Here is a 16,422-nt window from a genome sequence, read left to right on the forward strand (position 1 = left end):
GTAAATAAACATTAAAAAAAAAAAAAGATATACAGTATGATGTAGATAAGAACAATTCTTTTACATGGTTTTGTTTTACTCTATAAAAATGAAAGTCAGTATGTACCTTTTTATATTCACCCTATTAACACCACTGTTTTGTTATACGTTGTCCTAGCACTTCCAAATTCTATATGCTGTCTTCCACCTTAAACAGTGAATATCACGTAATGGCTAAGAAGTAACTTTGGAGTCTGATGGAACTAGGTTTAAGTAAGCAGACTGTGGGCAACCTACTACTTTCAACATCTATAAAATGGGAATAATAGCATCTACCTCATGTAGTTGTTACAAAATAATACAATGTATTATGTTTATCACAGTACCTGATACAAATAAGCATACAACATATAACTTCTAGTGCTCTGTATCAATCGATTCTGTATTGATGGTTTAGTCACTAGCTGTACATACCTTCTGAATACATTATAGACTTTAAGAGAAATCCTGGGGGCTTATTTATTAATCTAAATAGTTACTTGGAGCTACAGATATCACCACTGAATGACAAGAACCCTTGTGAGAGTGACAGAAGTAAACACTAGTTGAAGTTTGTTGTATAGGATGTAAATGTTCATTGGGCCCTCTAACAATCTTCTGAAACATACCCCTCCTGTATGAGTTTTATGCAGACACAGTCACCACAGCTTATGGTTAATAGTGCATGTAGTCACAGAATCTCAGTAAAATAGCAGAAGGAATGAGGAGGCTGCGGCACTGGAATGTACCTGGGCCTGCAGAAAAGCCTCTCCAGGTGTCTGGCCTCTGGGAAATTAAGGAAAGTCAGTGCCAATCACAATATTCCTGCTGGCACTGAAAATGTGCCTGCAGGAGACTTGGATGTTTGAATGTATCTACCTACCCCTCACGGGGGTGTCATATGGATTAAAAGGCAATGATTGTGAAATCCTGAAAATGAAAAGCTCTCTGCAAATGCTCAACAGTCTATTAGTGGTTATATTCAGGACAACTCAAGTGAAGATTTTCCAGAGAAATGAGATAGGCCCCAACTTTGAAAAAGACACAGTTATGGAACACACCAGCCATGTTTAATCTGCTTTGATTCTTTAAAGCTGACAACAAGCAGGTACCCGAGGAAAGGAATATCCTTCCAGAAATTGCTGCACTCATATGCAAAACACTCATATTCAAAAGTTTTGAAATTTAGAATCCAACAGGCAGATTATATCATTGTTACCATCTTTAATCCTCACACAGACATAATAAATCGACTGCAAAAATGTCCTCAAATGTTCACGCTAAGTAACCTAGCAATGTTATTTATAGGCATATAAATGTTTCTGCAGAATACTCATAAATGTTTTCTCTCCAAATAGAACATATGTGGCTAGATTTATCCTGCAAAGGTATATGCGCTCTTCCATTTTGCTGCCTTCTTATTTTTACAGTATGACTGTAGTAATGAATGTTCAGAGGACAAAGCCTATGTAATCAGTCCAGAAAATAAGAAAAATGTACTATGCATTGAAAAGAAACAAGTTTTAAAAATTTTAGTCATTCTACACATTTGCAAGGATTCAAAAGAATTTAAATTTAAAGCCACGCCTTCAGTTCAACTAGAAGAGCAATCAAGAAGGGTGACTATTTGGGGCACCTGGGTGGCTCAGTTGGTTGAGTGTCCGACTTCGGCTCAGGTCATGATCTCACAGCTGGTGAGTTCAAGCCCCGCATCGGGCTCTGTGCTGACAGCTAGAAGCCTGGAGCCTACTTCGGATTCTGTGTCTCCCTCTCTCTCTCTGCCCCTAACCCACTAGCATCCTGTCTCTGTCTCTCTCAAAAATAAGTAAAACATTGGGGAAAAAAAAAAAAAAAAGAAGGGTGACTGTTTGATCAACTCTATTTTATTCCTTTACACTGGGTTAGATGAGGTTGGGGTTGGGGGAATGTTAACATTCAGTAGGGATATAAAGGTCAAACCATCAGAATAGTGTTTTCAAAGGTTGTTTTGAGGAATAAAAATGGCCAGATAGCATGGGCCCCAAAGACAGAATGTCTAGGTTCCAATTCTGGCTCTACTATTATTAACTGAACAAGTTACTTAATGCCTCCGTGCCTCAATTTCTTAGTCTGTAAATGAGAACAGATAGCACCCAGGGCTATAAAGTGTTTAGTAAATAAAAATTGAGACTATTAATGGTCACCAACTGACTACTGAGGCTTTAAATTCCTCCCAGTCAAAATCACGTGCAGCCTTAAGGTCTGATATATTATGAAAGCATTGGTAAAATAAAAGTTGTAGTAGCAATTGAAAACATTTGAGGACTTCTACAGACTAAGTATCTGGAGTCTTCCATAGCTCTTCCTTTTCCTCTCTCCTAATCCTAACCCCCAAAGCCTGTGACTTCCATCCACAAAATAGTTCTAAAATATGTCCACTTCCTTTCCATAACTGGCCAAGTTGCCACCTCCACTGCCACCACCTGGACAACTTCAAGGGCCTAACTCAACTGTCTGCATCCATTACTGGCCTGCTCAGTCATCTCCACACATTAGCAGAAGCGATCATCCTGAAATTCACATCTGTTCACATCACTCCCCTGGTTAAACCCTTTGGGTAGCTTCTCACTACTCAGGATACAGTTATACAGTTCAAAACACCTAACAAGGCTCTATCTAATATCTGGCTTCTCTTCCCTTTTCCAGGCTTAGTTTGTACCATTTTCCCCCTCATGTTAGTCTTCGGTTCCTAAAACAAGCTATGTCCCTTCCAACTCAGGACCACTGCACATATCGCTCCATTAGTGTTCGTCCCCTGGCCAACTCTTCATCCTTCAGGTACAGTTTTTACTTCATCAGGCAAGCTTTCTATGGCATTCTTGAAATAGATTGATTCTGGGGGATTCATGTTTTTCCAGCATGCAGTTTTTCTATGTAATTTTCAGTTATAGTTACTTATCAGTTTGTTTTAGGTCTATTCCCCAGTTAGACGGCTAGAATCCATGATAAATAAATAGTGCATAGTATACCCTGTATGCCAGTGATAGGCACATAAGAGGATCTCAATATTTCTTTAAAGATCTATACGAAGGGTTTATATTTATTTCCCACTTTAACTGTCACAACAATCCTAGTATCAGTACTACTATCCCAAGAGGAAAGTGAGCCAAGGGTTAGGTGGCCAAGAGTACTAAGTGCCATATTCAAAACTTCAACATAGGCCTTGTCACCAAAGCTCTATACCTCCTCTGTATACCAACATCTTGATCAAGTCACAGTATTCTGTCCAATTTTGAACTAAATACAGGTGAAGCCGATTGTAAAAATATACACATGCCCAATAAACCCACTATTTTGCCTATTTATAAATAATGCAATATATAAGTAAGTGTTCTCAGTTCCATACTACATTGCTTTATTTGCGGAATAAAAATAGCCATGAGTTCAAAAGTAGTTTTTGGAACTGTTCATGGAACCTGGTTAGTAAAACCAGGACCTTATGAGGGGAGAGAAAAGGTCCAACTGACTCAGCCAGGACTCAGGGCTGGATCGCCGTTATTTCTCCTCAAAGTAGGCATCCTGATGCTCTCCACAGGTAGCCAGTGTGCTGATGGGGTAAGAGCACTGTCCTAGAGGTACTAGCCACAGCTCTTAGACTCACCAGCCACTTTTTTCTTGACCTTGAATCGCTCATCTGCAAAATGAGGGTGGATTAGCTTAGCTCCTTAAAGTTTCTTCTAGATTTAGGATTTTATTATTTATATTAAACAAGAAAGAGGAAATAACAGTAACAACGGAGTCCATCATCAATGGCCTCTCGTATTTGGCTGAAGGCCTCATGGGTAGGTGTCCCCAGACCCCACTCAAACAAGATGATGGCTGAAGCCTAAGTTACACGATCATTTTTTCCTGGCTGATCTAAGCTCCATTAGTAAGACTGAAACCTCCCCTAAGATTTAACCCCACAAATTTTAATAAATATATGACTTAGTCACTCTTTGGGGAAATAATTGTTTGCATAGGCTTTCAGTTTTTGTCTTTTAGCCCTTAAATTAAGCAAAACCCGTGATACAAGGGAGATGGATGTGAAATTTTTTTTTACGCAGGGAAAGCATTCCTGGAATTGTAACAAAATTAGTTTTGGGAGTGAGGCTGGTCTATTTTTATTCGTGGTGTGGAACACTTGAGTATCTTACTTGGACCTACAGACCAACCTCTCCCCAACCCCCCTAACACTCAAGTCCGTACACATGCACACAGATACTCTGTGCGTACTTCTGAATTCCCTGGGTCACTTTAACAACTGCTGAAGGAAAATCTGGTGGCCTTGACCTAGACCCAGGGCATGATTTATGCCATCGTAATTTTGTGATGTTTGGACAATTCTGGTTTACTCTAGTGAAATTCTCCTAAATATGATTTCAATATCCTAAAAGCAAATTTAATCCACGGGCATTTACAAAACAATCCTTTGGCAGATACCAAAATTGGACTTTTTAACTTCTCTTGTTGACTTAACACATATGCAAGTGAATACTAAAGTTTCTAAAATAACTCATTCAAATTTTCATGAACGTTTTCTGTATTTCTTTCAAATTAGCATGATCGTTTTCTATTTTAACTGAATGGCATACCATTTGACTACTTTCCAAGTGAAGTAATAAATATCCTTAAAAGAGATCTTCCCCCTTTTTCAATTCCAAGTGTTGAATTTTCTCCAGGTTACATCAATATATTAACCTAAGCCTTTAGACTCCATTCTTCTAGTTTAAGAAGGGAAAAAAAAAAAAAAAAAAAAAAAAAGTGAGCATTTGTATAATCCATAGGTTAACAATCCTTTTATCAACAAATTCCTTGTGCCTCTCCAGTCAAGGAATTCACTTGGGACATATTTCACTTTTGTTTCTCTAGCAAGGTGCAAGCCTTCCAATTTTTCTTTCTTTATCCACAGGACCCACTCTCTGGAGGACTTCTTGGCCCGTTAAGTTTTGACAATTTAAATTTCTTCTAAAAATTATGTCAAAGGTAAAAGATTGCTGAAGTTAACAATCCAATAAAGTTTGGACTCCCTTTCCTTCTGAAAAGGCAGACATTCTTGTCTTGCTAAAACTGGATACACATACCTTTCTTGTGATGCTTTAAAGAAACAAATTCTCAAGGTAGATTCTCTTTTCAGTTGTTCCCCACTCTTCCAATAACTGTTTTACTGTTAATTGGCTTGATTATCAAAACATTATAAAGAAACAATTTCAAGAACAAAATTTCACATATAATTCAGCCATATCAAAGCACGCTTATTTTTACATGTTATTTTCCCATTTTTCATTCAAAGGCACAGTTTATTTTTTATTCTTATTTACTTTTAAATATTTAGTTTGCGAGACAGCGTGAGTGGAGGAGGGGCAGAGAGAGACATACACAGAATCCGAAGCAGGTTCCAGGCTGTGGGCTGTCAGCACAGAGCACCACGTGGGGCTCAAACCCATGAACCAAGAGATCACGACCCGAGCTGAAGTCAGATACTTAACTGACCGAGCTACCCAGGCGCCCCTAGAGTTGTTGTTCTTTTAATAAATATTAATTTTCTTCAACAGAAGACTATTTTCCCAATTTATCATCTTTTCAATTGAGCAACTGTAATTTAATACACTCAATGGCTACAGGACGTTTATTTTAAAAGTTTTAAGTTATACAAGTGTTACAAGGATGTTACGCACATAGTTTCTTTGAAATTATGTGCTTAAAATAAATCCTCGGTGGTACAGTCTAGGTCAAAATATGTGAATATCTTGGTAACCTTTGACCTATGTGAATAACTGCTTTCCAAGAAAAGGAACAATGTCATTCATGCCACCAGTAATGCATGCTACCACAATCTTATCAAACATTGGGTCTTAGCATAAACAATTTTGGTAAATTTAAGGATAATGTTAACATTTTTCTGATTCTCTAGTAAAGTTTAACTTCTGGCAAAGTTGAACCTTTCCCATTTATTTGTCATTCTTTTCATGAATCATCTCTTTATGGGCTATGTTCAATGTATCGATTGGATTCTAGGTAGTATTTGTAAATGTGACTGAATTCTCTAAATGGGACAGCCATAAACTCTGTAATACCTGTTACAAATATTTCTCAACACTATTGTTTTCTTCTTACACTTGTCTTGTTTAGTTTCCCAGTGATTCCAAAGGTTTCCAGCAGTTATTCTTTTATCTTCCACAAGTATGTGTGGCTTTCTGACTTGCTTATTTTTTCTCCTAGTTATCTTTTCTTGGTGTTAGGCTTTGTCATTTATTTTAGGACCTTCCTTCCATCTCCTTTGTTCTTCTTCAATTACATACATACACACACCCCTGCTCTAAACAACAAAAAGAACCAGGAAGTACAATTGTACACACCAGTCTTGCCTATCTGGAACTCCAGAAGGGGCTAGGTTTTGTGGGTCCATGGATAACTTCAAATCAGCCCGCTTGGCTCTCCTCAGCTGCCTTTCTTCTCCCCTTCCTCTGTCATCACCAATTTCTTTCTCTAACCTCTTACCCACCTTCATTAGCTATAGTGAACACACAGAGTCAACCATAAGCATTGACCCCTTCCCTCCAGTATCCCTTACTTCATGCCTCTCATTCCCAACACAGCCCCTCCTTCATCATCATGGAGTCCTTTCACTGAGTTATATGGAACCTCAGCTTTGTTAAGAAAAGTCTTCTCTAAGCTCCAACATTTTCTTGCACACTTTCTCATCCTCCTTATACTAGCCAACAAAACCTTTCCTTTCCATAACAGTGCTACTCAGGACAAGTGTGCATTCTTTACAACGCTTTTGGACCATTTCACCATAGTCACCTCTTAATAATTTTCCACCTGAAGTTGTGGCATCTGCTTATACATGGGACCTCTACATTTCCATTTATCAATTTTCAGGGAGTGTGGTCATCTATCTGAATGAATTCAACACTTGCCTAACATTTATCCACCATACTCTTCCCGCTTCTATTGTTATGGACAACATTCTCCAAATGTTCCAAATGGAATTCTCCATTCTCTCCAAGAGTATCCTCCAAGTTTTTAGATCTCCCAAATTACCAGCTCTAATTCGCATCAGCCATCTAATATATTGATATCAAGTTATACATTCTATCGAATTTTCTACACAGATGATTATGTCATTTGCAAATAAAGATAGTTTTACTTATTTCTTTCCAATCTGGAAGCCTTTTCTTTTTCTTGCCTAATGCCCTGGTTAGAATCTCTACTACAATGTTGAATAGAAGTGTTGAGAACAGAAACCCATGTGTTCTTATTCTTGATCTGAGGAGGAAAGAATTCTTCCACCATTAAAAATGACAACTGCTGGGACGCCTGGGTGGCTCAGTCAGTTAAGCGACCAATTCTGAATTTCAAGTCAGGTCATGATCTAGCAGTTCATGAGTTTGAACACCTCCTCAGGTTCCGTGCTGGGGCTCCGAGCTGGCAGTTTACAGCCTGCTTGGGATTCTCTCTCCTCTCTCTGACTATCCCCCACTCATGCTGGGATCTTAAATAAGCTTTAAAAAAAAAAAAAAAAAAAAAAAAAAGTATTAACATCTGACATGTGGGTTTGGCTATTTCCCTTTTAGGGCTCCATCAGTTTTTGTATATTTTAAAACTGTTTAAAAGTTCTATAAATGTTTAGTACTCTTAAATTCTGTTGATTAAAAGATCCCATTATAAAATAAACTTCTTTATCCCCAGCATTATTCTTTGCTATAAAATCTACCTCTTCTGATAACACAGCCACTCCAACTTTGACTCCTGTTAGTATGATACCTTTTTTCCCAACCTATTTGTGTCTCTATATTTAAGATTTGTTTCAAGTCTTATATAGTTGGGTCCTGTTTTTTGTTATTTTATCTAATATCGATTTCATTCCCTTGAGTCTCAACTATTTAATTTGCTTACTGACGGTTAGGTTTGAGTATATCACCTACTACTTGTTTTCTATTTATTCCATCTATCTTGTTCCTTTCTTTCTGTTTTTGTTTGTTAATTTTTGTTAATTCCATCTTATACCATGTGCTGCTTTGTTGGCTATCACTCTGTTATTTCAGTGGTTGTGTTAGGGTTTATACTACATGTTTTATCATAGTCTATCTTCAAGTGCTATTATAATCACTTCACATAAAAGAACCTTACGAAAGTCTACTTCCCCTTTTCCGCTATGAATTTTATGCCATTATTCTCCTGCATTTTACTTTTCACATTATAAACTCGATATACTGTTTATTTTTTTAGAGAGCGAGCTCCTGCAAGCAGTGGAGGGAGAGCGAGAAGGAGAGAGAGAGAGAGAGAGAGAGAGAAGAGGAGAGAGAGAGAGGAGAGAGAGAGAGGAGAGAGAGAGAGAGGAGAGAGAGAGAGAAAGAGAGAATTAACCTTACTTAAGCAGTTTCCATGCTCAGCATAGAGCCCCACACAGGGCTTGATCTCATGACCCTGGGATCATGACCTGAGCTGAAATCAAGAGTTGGACGATCAACCAAATGAACCACCCACGTGCCATGTTATAGAGATTTAAATAAGAACTAAATTTTATATGACTACCCACGTGGTCACCATTTTCTGTACTTTCCCTTTCTTTGTATAAATCCAGATTTCCATCTGGATTCATTTTTCTTCTGTCTAAAGGACTTCCTTTAATACTTCTTTTAACGCTGGAAAAAGTGTAACAAAAGTAATAACAAAAAAGTACAATGAAGACGTTTTTATGTTTTATCTTTTTCAAAGATATTTTTGCTGGGTATAGGTTGATAATTTTTTTCCTTTAGTATTTTAATGATGTTGCTCTGTCTTCTTGCTTGCCTTGTTTCCAGTAGAAATCTGATGTCACTCTTACCATTGTTCCTCTATAACACCCATTATCTACTTTTAAGGTATTCTGTTTTAGAGGCGCCTGGGTGGCTCAGTGGGTTAAGCATCTGGCTCTTGGCTTTGGCTCAGATCATGATCTCACGTTTTAGGAGTTCAAGCCCTGTGTTAGGCTCCACCACACATGGTGAGGAGGCTGCTTGGGCTTCTCTCTCCCCCCCATCTCTGCTCCTCTCCCACTTGCTGTGTGTGTGTGTGTGTCTCTCTCTCTCTCTCTCTCTCTCTCTCTCTCTCTCTCTCTCTCTCTCTCTCTCTCTCACACACACACACACACACACACACACACACACAAAGCAAAACCCACAAATTTTAAAATGATATTCTGTTTAATTCAAAGTTCTCTAGAGAAACAGACCAATAGTAGGTTTATGTATATACAGAAGGATATATTCTAAGGAATTGACTCAATTATGGAGGGTGGCAAGTCAGTATCTGCAGGGTAACCTGGAGAACCAGATAACAGCTGATGCTTCAGGTCAAGTCCAAAGGCTACTTGATACAGACTTCCTCATTGCTGGGGGGTGGGGCAGTGGTCATCTTTTGTTCAATTCAGGCCTTCAACCGGTTGGATGAGACCCACCCACATTATAGAGGACTGTCTGCTTAACTTAAAGTCCACTGACTTAAATATTCATCTCATCCCAAAACACAAACATCCAGGATTGTATATGACCACATACACGGGCACCATGGCCCAGGCAGGTTGACAATATAAAATTAACCATCATACTTTATCTCTGGTTTCGAGCAACTTTATCACATATCTTTGTGTAGTTTGCTCATATCTTGTTCTTGAGGTTTAATAAGCTTCCTGGATTTGTTGTTAAATTTCTTCAAGTTTAAATATGTTTTAGACGTTATCACTTCACATATTTTTTTCCGTCCCTTTTTCCACCCTTTATGTTCACAGACTTCAGTGACCCATGCTTGGGGACTTGGACCTGTCCCACAGTTCGTGTTGCTCTTTGCATTTCCCATTTTCTCCTCCCTCTCTCAACACTTTGGATGGTATCTAATACTAATGGCCTTCAAAATTATTACTCTCCTCTTCTGCAATGTCTAATCTGCCATGAATCCTATCTGGTGCATATTCATCTCAGATACTGTTGTATTCACCACTTTATATGGGTTTTTTATAATGGTTTATATGGGTCTTTTAAAAATTTTCCATGTCTCTACTTAACTCTATGAACAGATGGAATTCAGCTATAGTAACAGTTTTAAGTTTTCTTTGCTAATTCCTTTATCTGTGTCAGTTCTGAGTCAGATTCAATTGATTTTTCTTCTCATTATAAATCATGTTTTCCTGCCTCTTTACATGCCTGGTAATATTTGATTGAGTGTCCAACGTTGTAAATCTGATCTTAGGTGCTGGGTAATTCTGTTTCTGTAAATCCCATACAGCTTTGTTCTAGGATGCATTAAAGTTAGTAGCAAACAGTTTGTTGAGCCTTTGGTCTTAATTTGATTTCTTAGGTGGGTCTAGAGCAGCACTCAGTTTTGGGCTGATTCCTGAGGCAAGAGCCTCCTGGTACTCTACCCAGTACCTTTTGAATTATGACGCTTTCAGTCTGGCTAGTGAGAACAGCCATAACTTTTAGCCCTGTGTGAACACCAAGCCATCTTTCTCTACTCTTTTCAAGCGTCCCTTTCCCTGGCCTTGGGTAGTTTCTTCATGTGTCTGCATTGAATACATTCCTGGTTACTCAAGGCAGACCCTCTGTAGATCTCTACGGTTCTCTCTCTTCCTCTCCATTACCATGTCCCATGAACCCTAGTTGCCTTGGTCTCTCCAACTCTTAGGTCTATGTCAACATAGGGAGTCCACTGAGCTCTACCTCAGTTCCTCATGGCCTAGGAACTCTCTCAAGGCAGTAAGCTGGGGCAAATGCGGGGCTATTCTCATTGGTTTCTCATCTCTCAGGGAGGACCATCTTTTGTTGCTTGATGTTCACTCTCCTGAAATCTGTTGCACATTTTGTCTGTCCTCCAACCCTCTCCCCCCATGTACTTCAAGTAGGAGGGTGAACCCATTCCAATTATTCTGTTTTGACAGAATTGGAAGTCCTCACTCATTCTTACTGTCACTGCCTTCTGTTGAACATCTTCTTCTTTCCTTCCCTGTTCTACCATTACACCTCTGTCCACAGCACCTCTCCTTGTAAAAACAAATTCCCCAGACACTGCTTTCTCTGTTGCTGTTTACTTTCTTGAAAGCGTGGTCAATGTGCAGTCTTAACAAGGGGCCAAGGAGTGAAAAGCAAGGTCTATACATTGTTATTTCCTCTGCTCACCGCTCCCTCATAGCTCAGGCTGGTTTCCACTCTGACTCTGCTTAAAGTGTTCACTAATGACCATAATATCACCACACCCAACAGTCCTTTCTCGGACTTGAGGCTGATGATTATTTAACTCCAGTTCTTTTGGCCTCTTGTTCCTATTTGCCTATATGATACCATATAGAACTGCCTGGCTTAGAGTCCCTGTCTTGTGCAGATGTTAGAATATAAGTTCAAAGTGTAGAAATGTTGATCTGTTCTGTTGACTAATGCATACTCAGTGCCTCAATCAGTAGCAGTCGTGTAATGGGTATTCAACAAATGTGGAAAGAATGAATGATAAATAGTTGGTGCTTAGCACCCTCCTGCCTTGTACCACCCATCATCCCTCGACAATCTCTTTCAAACCCACAGATCAGTTGCCTCTCAAATCCAGATCCAAACTCTAGTCAGCTTATCTTCTGGCATTTGGATCATTGTTGAAAGTACTGCCAATGCCTCAAAATTAGCATGTCCAAAGCCAAACTCATCATTTATCTTAAAATTGCCTGTCATGTTTTCTCCACTTTTTACAATTCACTCAATCACTAGGCTAGAGACTTAAGGCACACATGATTCTTTTCTCTTCCTTCCCTTCCCTCTCTATTACCGGAAGTGATAGTTGCTCTTACAGAAATCAATCACATCTGCCTCTGACTCTCCATCCCCACAATCGAGGTCCCTACTGGATCAGCTCTCCATGGTACAGGTCTTTCTCAGAAGCTCCTCCAGCATCAGGTCACAACGCACCCTACACCTGTGTCCTTGGCCTCAACCCAGGAAGATCACTGTTCTCTGAATACATCCTTTGCTTCCTATCCTTCTTCTCCTCACCCCATTTCTCTCTGCTCAAATACCATTCATCATGAGGCCGTCCTCAAATGTAACATCCCCTATGCCTTCTTTGACTCCTCAGATTAGAAATGACCCTTTAGCTTTCTCATTTTTACCATCAAGCATAGCACATATCACATGGTCTTAAATACGCAGTAAATATCAACTGTTTGTCATTAGAAATCTTATCTTCCTAACCTGGGTGTAAGCTTCTTGACATCAGAGACCTTCAAAAAGGTCTCCGAAAAGTCACTGTGCCTGGTTCAAGATAATGACAACTCATAGAAGCTTGATATCCAAAATGTTAGCCAACTCAACATCTCCTACATCAGAAAACTCAACTAGCACACAAGCTTCCCATAAAAGGAAAATGTTAAAAATCTAGTAGAAATAGAAAAATTATTGCAATTTACAATTGTAATATTTACAGGTATTTTCTTTTACATTATAATTCAAAACTGCTTTTCTAGCAATAGTATTTCTGATTTATACCTCCGATAGGTGTACACTTTGTGTTTCTTTTTTCACATTTTAGGGGAAATTATTTTGCTTGAAAAGAATTACTGAATTAATAAGGTTTGCATAATTTCATAACCCATTTCTCCAAAGATATCCACAATTTTACCAACAATCAGCCAATACTACTCTCATCACAAATCCTAAGTCTTAGGGATGACTCAATTTCATTTGAAGCCTTGAACTGGGACTCTACCTCTATCACTAGCTGTGTGACCATAGCCATCTCACCATACCTTTGAGCCTCAGATGATTTAAAGACAGCGTCTGGAAAAAAGAGTCTTACTTGCCATGTAAGGCCATTATGAGGCCCACAGAGATATGATACTTTCTGCAAAAACAGATTCAAATTACTATGGTCTCTTATTCACTCAATAAACACTTGGAGCTATGCCCAAACCTTATACCACATTCGGCATGTATAAAGCCAAATATGATGCTCTAACTGTCCTTAGGGGCTCCCATCTCAGGCTGGGGAGACACAAGTGTAGATGGCAGTGTTGCAGGCACTAAGTGACAGAAACACGGACGATGCACAGTGGGGGGCAAGGGGGTGCTCAGTTCTCTCTTGGGGAAAAGGAAAATAGGAACAGCTTCACACATAATGCCGTGCTTGAGCTCTAAATCACCCTCTGTCGTCTCACCAATTATCACGAGCCCCTTCCTCTTTTCTTCATCCTTTAACCAAGCTAGGTCTCTATTGCTTTACAGGCCCACAGTTTCTCATCTATAATTCTAAAATCTGAAAAGCTCCAAAAACCTAACTTATTTGGTGGCATACGTGACCCAAACTGACGTAAGGCTCTTCGTGGTCTCAGTATTTTTCCTACTTGTCAGGACATCCTAGTTCATGATTCCATCACTCGCCCAGCACCTCAACCAGGACCTGAGTCGTCTTTGGCTTTTTTCTCTCACCTTCCAAACCCAACCAGCCACTAAGTGTACTCTCGCTGCCTCTTCCTCATGGTGGGGGCGTGTCTCACACACTGTGGGATATTTGGCGGCATCCCTGGCATCTACCCGACAGAGGACAGTGGCCCCCTCCCCTAAGTGTGACAACCCAAAGTCCCACCTGATTGAGAACCACTACCCAGACAGACTTCTCGGCCACGTCTGGAAACAACATAACCTGATCAACGGTTCCTGCGCTGACTACCCTCCAGATGGGAACTATGAGGAAAGAAGACTCAGACTCCATCAGCTGCGCTGTTCGGGGAGTGTATGACCGACACAAGTAGGCCAGAGTGACTCTTCAAGGGGGACTAGTACTCTGTGAGGCCGAGATGAAGCCATTTTGTTACAGTTCTAGAATCCCAGGTTTCTGCATTAGTTTGTATTAATGTCCTCCGGAGCTTGACTTGTTCAGTGGCGTTGAAATATCTAACGAGAGAGATACAGGGTGTAGCCATTTAATGCCACTCACCACCCCCAACTCTATTTTGAAAAACGGAACATCCAAAAATAAATAAACTGACTGACGCATTTAACTACAAATAAAGGGTCCCACAAACAGCCTAAGACACAAGACCATTTGGGGGATGAGAAAGGGACAGAACTCGGGCACAGTACCCACCTGTGGTCGACACGACGTTCTCGGGACTTTCACTGCAGAGCTTTGACAACAGACTGGTCTTGCCAGAACCTGTGAGGCCTATGCAAACCAGGTCATACTCAGGTCGTGCAGGTGGTGGTCCCTTGCAGCAAAGTGCTCTAAAACACTGCCAAGAGAGGGGGAGAAATGTGGCTCTTTTAAGTAAGACCGGACACAAAGCTTAGTAACATTCGCAACGACTAAGAAGTAATTAAATAACCTATTCGTTTTAAGAAGCAGAGGTAACTTCAGGGTGGAGAAACCATCTTTTTAACCAAGTGTTCAAAGCTAACGTTCCCAGGAATGAGACCTACAGGGACTTCACGGCTCCCCTCCTACTGTCACTGGCACCCTGCGAGGGGTAGGACATCATCGCTCAGCTCTCCTACCAAAAATGCACAGCCTGAATCTAAGCATGAGACAACTTCAGACAAAACCACGCTGAGGAGCACTCCACAAGACGGCTGACCCGTTCTCTAAAATCTCAACGTCTTACAAGTTGAAGAAATGCTGAGGAACTGTTCTAGGTTAGAGCAGACTAGAGACAGGGTAACCAAATGGAATGTCTTCCGGACTGGACCCTGGACCCTTGGGACAGGCGGAGGAAAAATGACATTGGGACAAGAGGTGAGGGCTGACTAGAGGCTGCACAATTGTTCACAGGGTTGCAGAGGGTCTAGGTTCCTGAATTTCATCGTTGTACTGTGCTGATAAAAGGAAAATCCTTGTTCTGAGAACACACATTCTGAAGTATTTTAGAGATGAAGGGTCTTGATGTCTAATTAATTGGTTAGAAGAATTTCTAAATCTATGTCCGTCGTCAGCTCTATACAGTGAGGAGTGTGATAGAGCAAACACGGTTAAGATGTTAATGACCAGAGAAGCGGAGAGTCCTAAGAAAATTCCTTGTATTCATCTTTTAATTTTTTTTTTAATATTTCTTTATTTTTGAGCAAGAGACAAACAGGGTGTGAGCAGGGGAGGGGCAGAGAGAGAGGGAGACACAGAATCTGAAGCAGACTCCAGGCTCTGAGCTGTCAGCACAGAGCCTGACGCGGAGCTTGAACTCACCAACTGTGAGACCGTGACCTGAGCTGAAATTGGACGCTTAACCGACTGAGCCACCCAGGTGCCCCTGTATTTGTCTTACAACTCTGGTATTATTTCAAAAGTAAAAAGCTTTCACAAATCATTAAATTGAGCCCCTGTATCTACCTCTGCCATCTTGACCCGTGCCAAATTCTGTTTCAGGTCAACTGACCTCAGGGTACTGTGAACAGTTGTACAGTTTGTGCATGGCCAGAACCTGTCTGCTCTCCAAGAGTTACAGGCAGGGGGATATGGGAGACTGGAAATTAGGCAGTTTATGATCTTTCTACTTACTTGACATTCAATTATTAGGGGCCAATTATGTGCCAACTTGTAGAACCCTCAGTAATTCAGGAGAGAAAATGAGGGACAGGTGGGGGAGGCAGACCTATTGATTGCCAGATCATCTGGAGATCCCAAGAGAAAAGACCTATGAAAAGTCTGTGCTAATTCTCATTCAGATAAAATCTGAGGCCTAATTGGCTCTCATAAGATCAATTTGACTATTTCTCTCTCATACTTCTCATATCCAGTTAGTCAACAAATCCTGTCCATGACTCCTCTGAAAGAGCTCTAGAACATGCCCACTGCTCTCCAGTCCAAGCCACCATCACCTAGACAATATCAACATTCTCCCACCAGTCCCGGGATATTCATTCTTGCCCTCTCCATTCTCCATGAGGCAGCCACGATGATTTTTTTATAAAACCAAAATCTGATCTCATCTGCTTAAGCCCCTTCCGTGACTTCCAACTATTCTAGGATCCAAACACTTAGGACCTACAAAGTCTTCCAGAATCCGCTCCACCAACGTGCACCGCCACCCCCCCCCCCCCCCCCCCGCCTCTTTTCGGGTCACTCTCCAGCCACTCCTCCCTCACTTTGCCCCCAATCATGACAACCCTCTGGCAACTCCAAGCACTCCCAGATGCTGTTCCCTCTTTCCCCAGATCTTAGCTCAGTGGACTTGTCAGCTTTTAGGTCTCAGCTTCAGCACCCCTTCTCCAGGGGCACCTGATCTGTTTCTGTGAGAACGTGAGCCATTTCTGTCAAGCTCTCACACACGTTTGTCAATTCATCACACAATTACAGTTTCCTATTCATCACCAAACTGTGGGAACCACACCTCTCCATCTTCATCCCAGTGTCCCCAGGGCTTTGCGGAAGACATGG

General features: G+C 40.6%; 1 protein-coding gene across 5 annotated transcripts in view; it reads right to left on the reverse strand.

Moving 5' to 3' along the window:
- The window catches only part of ARL15 (ADP ribosylation factor like GTPase 15), a 554,296-nt gene that overhangs the window by 244,095 nt on the left and 293,779 nt on the right, over nt 1-16,422 (reverse strand). For 3 of the 5 annotated variants that reach the window (XM_058719551.1, XM_058719554.1, XM_058719555.1), the window contains one exon: nt 14,143-14,287. The exons of the other annotated variants lie outside the window; for them this stretch is intronic. In XM_058719551.1, the coding sequence (XP_058575534.1) occupies nt 14,143-14,287 (145 nt within the window). The remainder of the gene's footprint in view (nt 1-14,142; nt 14,288-16,422) is intronic. 5 annotated transcript variants of the gene reach the window in all.

The sequence above is a fragment of the Neofelis nebulosa genome, chromosome 1 (genome assembly GCF_028018385.1).
Source record: "Neofelis nebulosa isolate mNeoNeb1 chromosome 1, mNeoNeb1.pri, whole genome shotgun sequence".
NCBI classification, from domain to species: Eukaryota; Metazoa; Chordata; class Mammalia; order Carnivora; family Felidae; genus Neofelis; species Neofelis nebulosa.